This window comes from Bos javanicus, chromosome 11 (assembly GCF_032452875.1).
Source record: "Bos javanicus breed banteng chromosome 11, ARS-OSU_banteng_1.0, whole genome shotgun sequence".
Classification (NCBI taxonomy): Eukaryota; Metazoa; Chordata; class Mammalia; order Artiodactyla; family Bovidae; genus Bos; species Bos javanicus.
The window spans coordinates 481,700-498,881 of NC_083878.1; the positions used below are offsets into that span (position 1 = coordinate 481,700).

The 17,182-nt window shown below is 48.9% G+C and overlaps 1 protein-coding gene across 1 annotated transcript in view; it reads right to left on the reverse strand.

The window, feature by feature from the left end:
- Positions 1–14,990, reverse strand: part of FBLN7 (fibulin 7) — a 56,777-nt gene extending 41,787 nt beyond the window's left edge. The window contains exon 1 of the mRNA XM_061431416.1: positions 14,906–14,990. Coding sequence (XP_061287400.1) covers positions 14,906–14,980 — 75 coding nt within the window. The 5' untranslated portion in view covers positions 14,981–14,990. The remainder of the gene's footprint in view (positions 1–14,905) is intronic.
- Positions 14,991–17,182: the final 2,192 nt, after the last annotated feature.

Consider the following 17,182-nt stretch of genomic DNA (forward strand, 5'->3'; position numbering starts at 1 on the left):
CCAGGCCCCTTCAGGCGGCTGCAGATGACCCCTTGGACCTCGGATGGGCTGTCTTGCATTGGTTTCCTCTAAGCCACAGCTATGCGTCACGTCAGCATGTTGTTAATGGGAACACAGATGTTTTGATGACTTTAGGTCTATGAAAGGATAGAGTACACTTGCCAAGCGTGTGCCTGCTAGCCAAGGCTTGAGGCCCTCTGCATGTGAGTCATGTAGAATTCACACATGTTTTTTTTCTCTGAAAGATTTTTTTTTTAACTTTAGACCAAATCAGAAGCAGGTTATAACTCCCTGACTTTTCTCATCCCTGTGACCTTGACCCAGCAACCACACTGAAGAGGAAAGAAAGGACACTTCTGGGGGAAGTGGGGGAATTTTAGGGGGCAGTTGCCCAAGGCCATTATCTTAGGGTTCTCCAGGAAAAACAGAATCAAGGAGAACCAATTGTATTGGGTTGGCCCCAAAGTTCATTCAGATTTTTCCATAACATCTTACGGAAAAACCCTAATGAATTTTTTGAGCCAACTCAATATATGCACATCTCCTGTAGTGAGAGAGTGAGAAGGAGAGAGATTTAAGGAATTGGCTCCTGCAGTGTTGGGGGCTGGAGACCTGGGAAGAGCTGGTGTTGCATGTCCAAAGGCTGTCTGAAGGCAGAACGCCCTCCTTCTCCCAGGACCTCAGTCTTTGGGATGAAGCCCACCCTCCTTATGGAAGGTAACCTGCTTTACTCAAAGTCTACAATTAACACTCATCACATCTAAAAAATAGCTTCATCAGGACTGGTGTTTCACCAAATATTTGGGCACCATGGCCTAGCCATTTCACAGCTTAGAGAAACTGAGGCTCAGGGTATCTGGCTGATGGATGGTGGGGCTACCTTCCCTGCCACACCGCGTCCAGTCCACCCTCTGAAGAGCACACTGTGCCCATTTCTTCAGCCCGAAAGAACCAGGATGAAGGGCTCAGAGGAGGCCCCAGTTTGCCAGAGGACCCTCTCAGTGCCCCAGCAGCCCTCTCCCAACACACATGCACAGACCCTTCTGGGAACGTCGGCCCAGGCATGTGCACATTTACACATGACCCCAGATTTCTGAGACCTGTGAAAGTGAGTAATCTGGATCTGACCTGGTCTCCTGGGGCTGATGCAAAGAGGTGGAGGGGGACGGGGGCCTGGTCTTGGCCGCCAGCACAGGTGGAAGGGAAGGGAAGGATGGGCTGGCCGCGGTGGGCGTGGCCACGCGTGAGAGGAGGAGCTTCAGAAGTCCCGCCCTTAGAGAAATTCATCTGCACGGTTGTAAAGGGCTGAATAACAGATGTGGTGTATTTTCAGATCTTTCTACCCTCCCTAATGAAAAATCCCAAGCATTGCTGGGTGAGCAGGTAGACGTGAGATGAAAACCATCCTGTTCTGGACCTGTGTCCCACCTGCTCCTCCCGGGCCCTCCTGCAATCTAAGCTTCCCGAAGACAGAGGTCAGAGGCCACACTGCATCACTTCCTTGTTTCCACCCGCCAGTGGCTCCCCACCCATGAAAATAAAGGCAGACTCCTCTCCACGTCACTGACAGGGTGGATTCTTTTCCTGTTGCTGCTCTAACAAATCAACATAAATCCGGCCACTTAAAACAACACATTTATTATCTTACAGTCTGGTAGGTCAGAACTCCAACATGGGTCTTGCTGGGCTAAAATCAGGGTAAGATTCTTAGATTCCCTGGATAAGAACATAGATATCTTGGAGGGGGGAGCATTATTCTGCTTCCGACGTTGTGTGATCAAGCCCTGCCACCTCCAACAGTGCCCAGATCGGACACCTTCTGGGTTCCAATATTCAGACCTCTGTGTTTCTCCACACACCTTGTGCTGCATGTGAAGTCGCTTTAGTCTTGTCCAACTCCTTGCTACCCTATGGACTGTGGTCCCCCAGGCTCCTCTGTCCACGGAATTCTCCAGGCAAGAATACTGGAGTGGGTTGCCATTTCCTTCTCCAGGGGATCTTCTCCATTGACCCAGGGATCGAACCCAGGTCTCTTATGTTTCCGACACTGGCGGGCAGGTTCTTCACCGCTACCGCCACCTGGGGAGCCCTTAGCTTCCACAAACCTTAGCAAGTTCATTTCGACCGCAGGGCCTGTGCACTGGCCCTTTGCTCTGTCCAGAGTCTGGCCCTGGTCCTTGAAAGTCAGTCTTCCCACTTTCACTAGAAGCGCCCTTCTCGAAGAGCCCTTACCTGCCTACTGAGTGTGGGGCAGCCTCCTGGCCACCCTCCAGGACACACCCCATTTCCATTGTCTGCCGCTGGATATTTCCAGGTCTGTCTGGTTTTTCTCTGCATGCTTGGCGAGGCACGTACTGGGATCTGTTCTTTGAGTGTCATTCACGTTGTCCTTCCTATAGCCCCATGAGACAGGCATCTCAGAGGAGAGCGCTGACTCACAGGAGGCAGGAACTTGCCCCAGGTCACTCAGCCAGGAGGAGTGGGAGCCGGAACACAGACAGGCTGCCTCCGCAGACCCAGGACATCACCTGGCAGGACAGGCTCTCCAGACATACTTGTTGAATGAGCACATTATCTTACTAGTTAGATTCCTGCTGGGAAGGTAAAACCTCTAATTACGCAGTCAGAGAAAGAGCTCCAAGCTGATACTGACAAGTCTGTATGTTTTCACATTACAGTGTAAATTGACTGAAGGTGTCTGATGTTTTTCTGAAAGTAGTTTTGTGTTTTGTCTTTTTTTGCCTGCAGATACTCGTGTGTTACAGGCTTCCCTAGTGACTCAGACGGTAAAGAATCCACCAGCAGTGCAGGAGACCCTGATCCCTGGGTCGGAAAGATCCCCTGGAGAAGGAAATGGCAACCCACTCCAGTATTCTTGCCTGGAAAATTCCACAGACAGAGGAGCTTGGGGGGCCACAGTCCACGGGGTCGCAAAGAGTCAGACATGACTGGGCAACTAAATGACAATTTTCTTTTAAATGAAAAAGTCTGTGATGTCCTTATTTTAAGTTTCAGGCAGTCCCAAAGAAGCAGGAAAAACTGGGTGGAGTCTTTGAAAGGACAAAGAAGGTCCTATCCACCCAGGGAGTCTGCCCTGTGGCCCCAGGGCTGCATAAGCCTGGGGAAAGTCTGTAGAAACCTGGCAGTCCCGCCATTGTCCCTGCTGATGAGGGGCATCATCCAGTCTCCGGTGCCACTCAGCAGACAGACACTCCTCCTGGGGCAGCTGACAAGGAGGCAGGTCAGGGTGGCCGTTTGTAAGGGGACTGGTGCCCCAGTGGCAGGGCGAGCGCTCCACAGGCACTGGCTGGTTCTGCCAAGAATCAAGGCAGGTGTCAAACAGGACCCGCCAGGGTGAGCAGGCCTAGGAGGGCATCAGTTCCTACCTGGAAGACTCCAGCCCAGCCCAAGGACCCAGTGCACTGTCTCCTTCCCCAGCTGGTCACCTCCAGTCCACACCTCAGCCTGCACTGACCAATGCCCCTGAGGGCTAGAAACTGCCCCAGTGGAGCAAAGGGATCTCCGCTCTTCACTGCGATCAGGGCAGTCCTTGACAGGACTGGGAAAGAGTCACACACCTGAAGGTGCCGAGGAAAGATGGAGGCTGCTGGAGAAAGGGGAAATGCCAGGATGGCCTTCCGGTCACCCATCCTCACCCTGAGCCCACCCATTTGTCTAAACCCTGTGCCTGTGGGGAGTGAATCCCTGGATCAGTACTCATGAAGGTCTGCAGAATGGCAATCTCGCCCTTCCTGCAAGAGGCTCTTCTGGTCTTCCCATCCAGGGGGTCGTCATCTGTTTTCCCTTCTCCGGATACGGGCAGGTCTTGTGACTTGCTTTGGCCAGCAGAACACACTGGAAGCGATATACCAGTTCCAAGGCTGGCTCTGGATTAACCTTATTGTCTAGTTTCTGAATCTGATGTTTTGACATCTGGGGCTGTGTGACTTGGCACAGACTGTTCCTCAGCAGGGGGGTGGGGGGCGGCGTGGCTAGCAGATTCCTAGAGGCAGCAAACAACACAACACCCTCCTTGCCCGTGCCCAGCACACCTTAGGTGGCAAACCAACCAAAGCTGAGCCCATCCCCCTGGTTATCTGGTCTGACACCTGTGAGACACTAACACCCCACCCTAGCCACGCCCCCCCAACAACCCCAGGGTCCATCAACTAGGAACAGCCCTGTACTGCCATCTCGCTCACATTATTCCAACTAGCCAGTCCTAACTCTAGTGTCCTTACCCTGTCTCAAGACCCCCAGTACAGGCTTTCCCAAAGTTTCCATCCCTGTCTCTGCCTGATGTTTTCTCTGTGACCCTCTTCTCTCGAGAACTCCAAGTGTTAATAACATGCTATCTTTTCCCCGGCACTGTCTCCTGATCTGTTGGCCCCACCCCGCCTGACTGAAACCGAAATGTTAGCTCCATGGCAGACCAGCGTCTCAAGAAGTCTGGTGCATCCTGCTGGCCTTAGCCCTCAGCCGCTTTCCAAAGTGCAGAAAGCCCAGGCCAGCCTGCTGGAGGATGGGGGACTCCATGGAGCAGAGGCACCCTGGACCACCCAGCCCTGGCTAACCCAGCAGCTGTCCACAGACCAAGAGGAGCCCAGGCCTAGAGAGTGGAGCCTGGAGCCCGTGAGCAGAACAGCTGAGCTGAGTCCTGCTCAAACTGGTGACTTGATCAGCCAGTTCCAGACCCAGAGCAGCTGGATCAGAACCAAATGCAGGATCCTTGTCTGTTTAGTTCTTGGTGAATGGGCCGTGAAAGTGAAAGTGTCAATCACCTAGTCGTGTCTGACTCTTTGCAACTCCACAGACTGTAGCCCACCATGCTCCTCTGTCCATGGGATTTCCCAGGTGAGAATACTGGAGTGAGCAGCCATGCCCTTCTTCAGTTGGATCTTTCTGACCCAGGAATCGAACCCGGGTCTCCCACATATCAATCACATGATTTTTTACCATGCGAGCCACCAGGGAAGCCCATGGACCGTGGCAGGCATCAAATATGTGTTTTATGAAATAACTCATTTTCGATTTGAATGATTCACACATCCCAGTAGCTGTGGTTCATCTCCACGTATCCTTCTAAAACAGATCAGTCGCTCAGTTGTGTCTGACTCTTTGTGACCCCATGGACTGTAGCCCGCCAGGCTCCTCTGTCCATGGGATTCTCCAGGCATGAATACTGGAGTGGGTTGCCATTTCCTCCTCCAGGGGATCTTCCAGACCCAGGGATCGAACCCAAGTCTCTTGCCTCTCCTGCATTTGTCACTCAGATTCTTTACCACTAGCACCACCAGGGAAGCCCTCTAATACAAGGACTGGTTATAAAACTGTGCAGCAGGGTTGGCAAATACTCCTGGTGCTACGAGCATGGCAGATACCTCTCTAATCAAGCATGGTGTTCTTTCACAGTGAGGTCCGAAATGAACAACAATCCATCCCAACCAAGGCTCCAGGCCGCCCCAGGTTATCTGTCTAAATAGGCAACAGAATTGACATTGATAAACTGACCACAACTGAGACAGACTGGGACCTGGGACCCTGCAGCGCTGGAAACAACTCTCCTTGAGTAGGGAAATACAAAGAAGCTGTATGAGACTAAAAATAACTGCGTGCATGCACAGCTGGGGCAAATTCTGGGTACAGAGACCAAAAGGCCCGACTGCCACTTTTGAGGAGCCTGGAGCAAAAGCAGGGTACTGTGCATGCCGTCTGCACTCCACACCACCAGAGGGGTGGGCAGAGCACCTAAGCCACCGTTCCCACCTGACCCCTGGCCACACTCCTACCTACACCCCCGTATAAGGAACAAGCTTCCCCATTCCCTTGGGGAGCAAGTGAGCAAGGGAACTTGTCACTTGTTCTTGATCCCACCTGCTGCAGCAGGGCCCCACAAAGCCTTGTCTGGCCTTGTCTGGGCTCTAGTCAATTTCTGTTGATTGGGGAAGGCCAAGAACGCTGCTTGATAACAACACTACCCCAGGATGGAACATGTTCAAATTCCCATGTTTCCACCCTTCTGCATCTAATTCGGGGAGTAGGCACGGAACCCGCGCCGCCTTCTTTCCTTCCGCCTCCGTCAGTGGGGTTTGGTGGGTGGGGGCATCTTTCCTCCCTCTCGCTGCTCCCTCAGGCTCTGATCCTAATACAAGGATTCAGTTGCTACTGTCTCGGGTGCATCAGGCTCCCTGTCTACAGCATGAGGATAATGGTGCTACCATTGTCTGCTTTAAAGTTTCAAAGAAGGACAAGCGTAACGTCTACAGTACGAAAGTGACTTGGGAAAGACAAGGAGAGTGAATTAAATCATCATTTTCCTGACAATGTGTTCAAAAAAACAAGGGAAGAAGCCAAGAAAGAGGAAGGCATATGATCCAGAAAACGTAAACTCCAGTCCAGGCCAAAGTCCCTGGGTAGCCGCAGGGCTATGAGCCCAGAGAAGGTTCAGCAAAACTGGAATCCAGGGGCAAGGAGCACGGCAGAATAGGGACCAGGCAAGAGGTTTTTGGAAACTACTGTGCTCATGTAGAGGACGGATGGGGCAAAGGAGAGAAACTTTGAGGAAAACCAAAAAGTTACACAAGAAAGCAAATTAATCATGGTAGGTTACTTGGCTCTGTAGCAAACAATGGAACAAAGTACTCATCTGTCATCACAGGAGATCAATTACTTAGAAATGTGGAGTAATTTCCAGGGCATTTGAAAACAGTTGCCTCAAGAGAAAGAGAGAGAGGACTATGGGACCATTTCTTGAAAGCCACAAACTACCAAAAATCCCCTCCCAAGAAAAAAAAAAGCTACCTGAAGGAGTTTTGTACCTGTCAAAGAAACTGAATCCATAGTTAAGAATCTTCCAGAAAAGAAATCTCCAAGCCCACATGGTTTCATTGGTCAATTCTATCAAATACTGCGAGAGGAACTGACACCACCTCTACATAGTCTCTTCCGGAAAACAGAAAGAAGGGGACAACTCACAGTTCATTTTAGGAAGCCAGTGTTATGGTAACGCACCCAGGCAAAGACAGGAAAAGAAATACACAGACGAGGGGTCAGCAAATTGTCTGTAGAAACACGGCCAGAGAGTCAAATTTTCCAACTTTGCAGCCCATAGTCTCTGTTGCAACTACTCACCTGTACAGTTGTAGTACAAAAAGCAGTGATGCTGACGTGTAAGGGAATCAGCGTGGCCAGATTTGAGCCCCAGTGGGCTGGATATGTTTCATGGGCTATAGTTTGCTGACCCCTGCTATATATCAATATCCCTCATCAACAAGATACAAGAATTCTCACAAAACATTAGCGAGCAGAATCCAGAAATATATACGGTGTATAAGATGACATGATTCAATTAGGGTTTATCTGGGAGTGCAAGGCTGGTTTCAAAATTAGAAAATCACATGACATTGTAAATCAATTATACTACAATTAAAGTTTTTAATTCAATTTAAAAAAGTCAATCAATGTTATCCACTTTAATAACAGACTGAAGAATAACCACAAGATCATATCAGTTGAGGGAGACAAAGCATGTGATAAGATTTAGCATCCATTTATAATAAAACATGCTGTGATGATGCTATAATATCACAATAATAAAAGATGATGCTGTGAAAGCGCTGCACTCAATATGCCAGCAAATTTGGAAAACTCAGCACTGGCCACAGGACTGGAAAAGGTCAGTTTTCATTCCAATCCCAAAGAAAGGCAATGCCAAAGAATGCTCAAACTACTGCACAATTGCACTCATCTCACACGCTAGCAAAAACAATACGTGAACCATGGACTTCCAGATGATCGAGCTGGATTTAGAAAAGGCAGAGGACCCAAAGATCAAATTGCCAACATCCATTCGATTATCAAAAAAGCAAAAGAGTTCCAGAAAAATATCTACTTCTGCTTTATTGACTATGCCAAAGCCTTTGACTGTGTGGATCACAACAAACTGGAAATTCTTAAAAGAGATGGGAATACCAGACCACCTGACCTGCCTCCTGAGAAATCTGTGTGCAGGTCAAGAAGCAACAGTTAGAACTGGACATGGAACAACAGACTGGTTCCAAATCAGAAAAGGAGTACATCAAGGCTGTATATTGTCACCCTGCTTATTTAATTTTATGCAGAGTACATCATGCAAAATGCTGGGCTGGGTGAAGCACAAGCTGGAATAAAGATTACCGGGAGCAATATCAATAACCTCAGATATGCAGATGACACCATCCTTATGGCAGAAAGCGAAGAACTAAAGAGCCTCTTGATGAAATTGAAAGAGGAGAGTGAAAAAGTTGGCTTAAAGCTCAATGTTCAGAAAGATCATGGCATCCGGTTCCATCGCTTCATGGTAAATAGACGGGGAAACAATGGAAACAGTGTCAGACTTTTATTTTTTTGGGCTCCAAAATCACTGCAGATGGTGACCGCAGCCATGAAATTAAAAGACACTTGCTCCTTGGAAGAAAAGCTATGACCAACCTAGACAGCATATTAAAAAGCAGACACATTACTTTGCCAACAAAAGTCTGTCTAGTCAAAGCTATGGTTTTTTCAGTAGTCATGTACAGATGGACCACAAAGAAAGCTGAGCACTGAAGAATTGATGCTTTTGAACTGTGGTGTTGGAGAAGACTTTTGAGAGTCTCTTGGACTGCAAGGAGTTCTAATCAGTCTATCTTAAAGGAAATCAGTCCTGAATATTCATTGGAAGGACTGATGCTGAAGCTGAATCTCCAATACTTTGGCCACCTGATGTGAAGAACTGACTCATTTGAAAAGACCCTGATGCTGGGAAAGATTGAAGGCAGGAGGAAAAGGGGACATGAGATGGTTAGATGGCATCACCAACTCAATGGACATGAGTTTGAGTAAGCTCTGGGAGTTGGTGATGAACAGGGAAGCCTGGTGTGCGCAGTCCATGGGGTTGCAAGGAATCGGACATGACTGAGCTACTGAACTGAACTGAACTATAATAAAAACTCTATTAAGCTATGGCTAGAAAACCTTAACCTGACAAATGGCTTCTACAAAGACCTACAGCCTAGCATCCCACTTAACATTAAAAAACTAAATGCAGGACATTCCTGGCGGTCCAGTGGCTAAGACATTCCACTCCAAAGGCAGGGGGCCTGGGTTCTATCCCTTATCAGGAAACTAGAGCCCACATGTTGCAACTGAGACCCAGTGCAGCCAAATAAATAAATAAAATAAATATTTTAAAAACAGACAAAAAAGCTGAACGCATCCTTCCCACAGCAAGGATGTCCGCTGTTACTCAACACAGTATTAGAAGTTTAATAAGTGTAATCAAGCTAAACAAATAAATAAATGGCACATGTATAAAAAAGGGAGAAATAAAATTGCCCCTGTTGGACTGGGAAGAAGGCTGAGCGCCGAAGAATTGATGCTTTTGAACTGTGGTGTTGGAGAAGACTCTTGAGAGTCCCTTGGACTGCAAGGAGATCCAACCAGTCCATTCTGAAGGAGATCAGCCCTGGGATTTCTTTGGAAGGAATGATGCTGAAGCTGAAACTCCAGTACTTTGGCCACCTCATGCAAAGAGTTGACTCACTGGAAAAGACTCTGATGCTGGGAGGGATTGGGGGCAGGAGGAGAAGGGGACGACAGAGGATGAGATGGCTGGATGGCATCACTGACTCAATGGCCATGAGTCTGAGTGAACTCCGGGAGTTGGTGATGGACAGCGAGGCCTGGCGTGCTGCGATTCATGGGGTCGCAAAGAGTCGGACCCAACTGAGTGACTGAACTGACTGACTGACTGACAGATAACCTGATTGTTTATGTAAAAAATCTGAGGGAATCTACAAAAAGAAATCCCTATAGCTAATAAGTGAGTTCCACAAAGTCATAGGATACCGTGTCAACATAGAAAAGCCCACTGAATTTCCGTAGTCTAGGAATACAGCATTGGAAATGAAAAAATCTTAAAACTAATACTACTTAAAATAGCTCCAAAGATGAAATACTTAGATTTTAAATCTAACAAAGCATATTCACATTGAAAATTTTAAAATACTGATGAAAAAAATCAAGGAAGATCTAAATAAATGGAAAGACATGTAATTTTCATGTCATTGGAAAACTCAATATTAAAATGCCACATATGTACATGTGTATGTTCTTAGTCATATCCAACTCTTTGAGACCCCAGGGACGGTAGCCCACCAGGCTCCATTGGATACTCCAGGCAAGAATACTGGAGTGGGTTGCCACGCCCTCCTCCAGGGGATCTTCCAGACCCAGGGATCGAACCCACACGTCTTACATCTCCTGCATTCACAGGCAGGTTCTTTACCTCCTGGGAAGCCCCTTCAATTGAGAATTGCCTTTAAAAACATGTATCTTAACATAAACTTCACACTTTATATAAAAATTAACTCAAAACAGATCACAGATCAAAATGTAAAGAAGCAAAACTATAAAAATTTTAGAAAAAAAAACATACGAGAAAACTTTAATGATCCAAAGTCAGAGAGTTCTTAGACTTAAAACCAAAAGCAAAATCTATAAAAATAAAAAATTAATCAGTTGGACTTCATCAACATTAAAAACCTTTCCTCTGGAAAAGACACTGTTGAGACAAGATGCAGTGAATGAAATAATGCCATTTGTAGCAACATGGATGAATCTAGAGATTTTCATCCTAAATGAAGTCAGAGAAATACCATATGATATTACTTACATGTACAATCTAAAAATAATAATGATACAAATGAACTAATTTACAAAACAGAAACAAACTCAAAGACTTAGAAAACAAATGTATGGTTACTAAAGGGGAAAGTGAGGGGAGAGGGATAAAGTAGAAGCTTGGGATTAACATACACATACTATTCCATATAAAATAGATAGCCAACAAGGACCTACTGTAGAGCATGGAGAACTACACTCAATACTCTGTTATAATCCATATGGGAAAAGAATCTGAAAAAGAACAGATAGAGGAACATGTATAATTAAATCACTTTGCTGTGTACCTGAGACTAACACAGCATTGTAAATCAACTATACTCTGACATAAAATTAAAAAATAAAAAAATAATTAATAAAAATTTAAAAAGACAGCCTGCAGAAAATATTAGCAACTCACACACCTGAAAAAAGGATTTCTAATTAAAATATATAAAATATTAGAATACTTAAAACTTAACCATAAGAAAACAAACCACCCGTTTGGAAAATGGGCAGAGGGCCTGGAGAGACACTTCTCCCAGTAGACTATCCAAATGTTAAATAAGCACATGAAGAGATGCCAATATTACCAATCATTAGAGAAATGGGCATTTAAACCAAAACAAGACATCATTCCACACCCATTAGAGTGACTTGGAGACAAATAAACAAACCTAATAATATTAAGTGCTGGTGAAGATGCAGGGTAACTAGGCTTTCTATGCATTGCTGGTAGGAATGTAAAATGATAAAGTGAAGGATCTCAGTCGTGTCCGACTCTTTGGGACCCCATGGACTGTAGCCTACCAGGTTCCACCATCCATAGGATTTTCCGGGCAAGAATACTGGAGTGGGTTGCCGTTTCCTTCTCCAGGAGATCACCCAGGGATTGAACCTGGGTCTCCCACATGGTAGGCATTGTAGGCAGACGCTTTACTGTCTGAGCCACCAGGGAAGATCCTGAAAATGATAAAACTGAATGGAATATAGCCTAGCTGCTTCTTACAAAGTTAAAGATACCAAATGACCCAGCAATCCCACTCTTAGATATTTACCCGAGAGAAATGAGTGTTTACATTCCACAAAAAGCTGTATGGGGAATATTTATAGCAGCTCTAGTCATAGTCACTGAAAACTGGAATTGACAGCATGGGAGTCATTAAGTTCAATGGCTGAGCTGACTGTGATATGTCCACACAGTGGAGCACCACCCAGCAACAGGAAGGAACTGTGCATTCCCAGAATGACATGGATACATTGCGCTAAGTTAAAGAAGTCAGAATCAAAGTCTATGTACTTTTTACTTCCATTTATATGACATTATGAAGATGGAAAACTATAATGATGAAGAACAGATCAGTGATGCCAGGGGCTGCAGTGGGCAGACATGTGCCTACATAGGGGCATCATGATGTCATTCTGGATTGGTGGAACCGTTCTGGCTCCTGACTGTGGTGGAGATGGCCAAGCATAGAGCATAGCTCTATGGTTAAAATCATGGAAATGTACACTAAAGACATTTTTTTCCCCAATAAACTCCAAAAAGCAATGTATCCAATGGGAGTAGACAGTCAAAAGAATGAATCTCTAACAGTGCATTTTGGAACCCTGTGACAATTGATCACAAGGAGAGGTTTGGGAGAGAGGGAAATATTCTGAAATACTACAGCACCCGCATCCCACTGAGGAGGTTGAGGGCCACCATGGGGGAGAAGGGTGAGGCATGGGGCTTTGTTAAGTGCCCTTCCTTTCCTGTCTCCCCTGCAAGGCTGTCTCTCTTTCTAGGGTGAGACCACAGAGTGGGCAGCAGTGTTGAAAAAGGGCCTGCATTTATGGGATCCCCGCACTGCTCAACCTCCACTCCTTTCCCAGGACCACCGGTTCTCCAACAGCAGATCTCAAAAGTCTTTCAAAGTGACTCAGGACAGATGTGATGAAAAGCCAGACAGGGACTGGGGGTGAGATTCCCCAACCTACACAGGACTTTGGGCAAAGGACAGTTTCACTAGATTTTTTAAACTAACTTCCATGGAGAATCCCTTCTGCTCCCTTTCCCTCTCACCAAGCCCAGTGAGGCAGGTGCTTTTGCAGGTAAAGAAATCAAGGTTTAGAGGATAAGGAATTTGAGGAAGCCTGGATATGGCAGGGAAGGGATGGGACCCAGATCTTCCCCCAAGAACACAGCCTGAAAGAGCTTACTTCCCTATTTGAACAGCAGCTGCAAACATCTGAGAACTGCCCAGGGTCTCACTTTGTCCAGGTAACCTTGAGAGAGCAAGTAACAGCAGGACAGAGCCCCCCCAGCATCCTGTCTACCCTGCCCCCTCTGCTGGCCCGGGGTGGGGGCCCAACTAAGAGATGCACCTCCGTGTGCTCCTGGCTTCGCACTCTGGGCCTGAGGCTCTGTTTTGTAATCTGCAATGGGCAACCCTATTGTTCTGCTTGGTGGGTTCCTTGTGGGGACCTTCTGCGGCCTGGCACCTCACCCCCTTCCACACTAAGATGGACCAAGTTTGGTCTGAACTAAATTCTCCCTTCCTGCATCCCAAGGGCTTCTAAGTGGCCACCGATATGCCTGCTTGGTTCAGATATTCAGTTCATGGGTGAGAGTCTGTGGAGAAGGGCAAAGGCTTAGAGCCCAAAAACAGAGGTGAGGCTGTGTGACCCTGAGTAAGTCACAATCTCCCTGGGCCTCAGCTCCCTCGTCTGCAAAATGGGGGTGGTGACAGTTCCCAACTCACAAGGCTGCTCTGAGAATAAAGAGCATGGGAGATGCTTAGCAAAGAAACAGGCGTTCATCCGTCAGTCAGCAAGCTTTCCTTCCGAACGGGCAACCCACTCCAGGATTCTTGCCTGGGAAATCCCACTGACAGAGAAGCCTGGCAGGCTACAGTCCATGGGGTCGCAAAGAGTCACACAGGACTGAGCGACTGAACACACACGGGCACTGCCATTACTGTTACTGCTGTGGATGGTATTGTCAGGGTAGCTGCCCCACAACTCATAGAACACGTGGTCACAGATGGAGGGGTCTCAGGTTTTCAGAACCAGTCTGGTGATAGCTGGCTTGGAATTCAGCAGGTCGAGTCTTACCTTTGAAAGAGCACTTTTAACTGAATTCTTTTTTCTTTTTCTACAGCACTGCTGCAGCATGTGAGACCTTAGCTCCCTGACCAGGGATCCAAATGGCTCCCCCTGCTTTGGACGTGAGGCGTCTCAACCACTGGACCATCAAGGAGCTCCCTTTAATCTGCATTTTTATCTTAATTTTTACTATCAATCCTTGCTGCTTAATGTAAAAGTGAATCTGTTCAAGTACATAAATCCATCAGGATTCCAATAGCCACAAGTCAGGGAGAGAAAACCTAAGGGAAAGCTGCCTATAAGTTTGGGAAAGAAACTTAGTCCCAAATCTAAGGTCCCCCAGGCTCAGAGTGAAGCTGCTTCAGACACCTCCCCATCCACCCTTGCCTGGGAAGTGCTGTGGACTGCCAAGAAAGTTGGTGGTGGGAGCCACACGCTTAAATTGGCTATTATGATGTTAGTTGCTCAGTCCTGTCCGACTCTTTTGTGACCCCATGGACTGTAGCCCACCAGGCTCCTCTGTCCATGGGATTCTCCAGGCAAGAATACTGGAGTGGAGGGTTGCCATGCCCTCCTCCAGGGGATCTTCCCCACCCAGGGATAGAGCCTGGGGCTCCCACATAGAAGAAGGCAGATTCTTCACCATCTGAGCCACCAGGGCTATATCACCAGTACAAAATGTTTTTGGTGTTAAAAAAAAAAAAAAGTTTTGTTTTGTTTTGTTTTTTAAAGTTGGTGGGAAGAAGGATATTTCGGTTAGAAATTTAAGTGTTGGAAGTTGGAGGCAGGGGACATCCTCTACTCTAATCCGGTGAGCGGGGGGCTCTTCTGGAGACCCGAGGAGGACCAACGTCTCATGAGATCTTCTCAGGCAGAGCCTTCTCTCTGTCTGTCTCTGTCTCTCTCTCCCCCAGCGGACCGAGGCTTTCGCACCAACTGCTCAGACCAGCCCGGGTCCTCCCAGACGCCTGGCCCGCGATGCATCCGATGACAGATGCGGGAACGGAACCCCAGTCCCAGCCTGGCTCCAAGCCCCCGGCCCGAGCATTCCGGTGGAATGTGGCGAGCCAAGGTCCTTCGGCCTCGGCGTGGCCTCCCCTGCAAGCAGAATCAGGGAACTGGCGGGAGGGACACTGACCTGGGAAGCCCGCGATTCGGGGCAGGCGAGGAAGAGCAGCAGAAGGAAGAGCGCCCGGGGACACTTGGGCACCATCTTTGCCAACCGGAACCTTTCCGCTTGGGAAGGGGAGATAACTTGGTCTGCTGCCCCCGCCGAGGCTGTCCCAACCGATGCCGCGGCCGCCCCTGCGGGGAACCGGGCTCCGCTCGGTCCGGATCGGCTCGGGTAGGGAGGAAAGCGGGAGCCCGGGAGCGCAGCTCGGCCCGCCGCGCTCGGGAGGCGCAGTCCCGGATCCAGGTGCGCCGCGCGCGGACCTGGAGCTCCCGCGGCCACCAGCGTCCGCTGCCGCCTGCACGAGACAGTCCCGGCGAGGCGGGGAGGCGCCGGCCCCTTGGCCAAAGCCGAGGAGGAGGGGCTGCCCGGCCAGGAATGCGCCTGGGAGCGCGCCCAACCCGCGCGGCTCCCGGAGGAGGCCCGGCGCGACGCAGAGGACGAAGCGCCGGCATCCCGAGCGCCCTCGCGGGGGAGGCGGCCGAGGCGGCGCACACGTGCGTGCGGAGCCCCGGAGCCCATCCCAGCGCCGGGTCGCTCCTGACCCGCCCCTTTCCAGCCCGGGGACACTGAGGCTGACCTCATCCAGCGGCAAGCGAGATTCAAATCCAGGTCTGTCCAGCTTCAGAGAGCGCGCGCGCGCGGACGTTTTCCTCCCCGGCACTCGGAAGTCAGGACTAGTGTGGGCGCGAGATGGACTTAATGAACTCAGACCGAGTTCTCCACCCGAGAACTGCTATCGGAGTACAAGAACACTCAAGCACAGTGACTCAGAATCAGCAGCCCTCCTCATCTGCTGCCCTCCACTCCCCAGTGGAAGGAGAAACAGTTTGAACTGGGAGGCAGGGGAACACTGGATGCTTTGCTGAGGTTGGGTGGGACACGCCGCTGGGAAGCACAGACATTAGCAGTCTGAGTCCCCCTGCATCCAGGGACTGTGGGAGGATCCAGATGGCCTCAGCTCCAAGCTCCTGGAAAACACTGTTTAAGTTCTTACTGGAAGAATGTTTCAGAAGGCAACACTGCAGATGTAATGGTGCACACCAAGTCTGGCCAAACCTCAAATCTATTTTTTCTGTTTCCAAATTTCATTTAGCAGAGCCCATTCAGAGCTCAAAGGCTACGTAGCCTTAGAGCCGAACTGTTTTCTTTTGGAAGGCGGAGGGGGAAATTGGGGAAAACGAGGGGCCTGCTGCAGCCTGGCCACCTGGGCAGACACTACCCAGGAAGTCCGGCGGGGCTGCCCCGCCACCTTCCCGCCGGGGAAGGAGAGCGCGCCTGTGAACTGTTACTGCGCTCCTGGGGAGGCGGCTTGAAGGACACGGGACAACACACTGCTCCTCCCTGTCCAGGTGGAGGGGGCCAAGGAGCCCGGGCGGAACCCACAGCCTGTGCAAATCGGGGTATTTCTGCCTCCAGCGCTCATGTTTGCTGTCTTTGCCAAAGCCCAGTGTCCCCATCTTTGTATTCTCCCCTCCTCCACCTCTAGAGAAGAATTTCTTCTGGTCAATGAGGCTGTGTTTATTTTGTATTTTATCCCACCTGATGTTTACATGGCAACTGCCACCCCCAAAACCAAGGCTTCTCGGCCCTGAGCCTGCTTGTGCTGGAGCCATTAGTGCCTGAGAACTTCCTCCTGCCGCGCCCTCTGAATGGATGCACAGACCTGAAGACACTCCTGAGTTCACCAATGAAAAAATGAAAGCTGGGAGTGGCTGAGTGACTGGTCTATGGTTTGCAGACTCAAGGGTCTTCAGAGCAGGGCTATTTCCAGCACAGGCTACCTTCAACCTTCATCCCACATCTTAAATACTTAAATATTCAGTCATAGGATTTCAGAAATTTTGTTTACAGGAACAGAGTTTTTCCTGGTTTCTGGCTTCCTTCATCCCTTTCTCTCTCTCGCTTTTTCTCCCTTGCTCCCCACTTCTCTTTCTCTTCCTCCACCTCCTTTTCCTCTTCTCATTCCCCTTCTTCTTCTCCTTCTTTTTCTTCCTCTACTTCTTTACTTCTCAAGCATTCCTAAGTTTCAACACAGATTTTTTTTCCTACTTACCAGTTTGTTTCCCTTGTCCTACGGCTGGCTTCTCTCCCATGCTCTAGCGTCCAGTCTGAATGACCCTGCTAAGGTCCAACTGCCCCCTCGGTACCGCCCCTGGTCTGTCTGCAACAGCCCGTGACCTGTGGTCATCGAGACAGGCCCTCCGCAACCCATACCTGCCAAGGCTACCAAGAACAAACAGC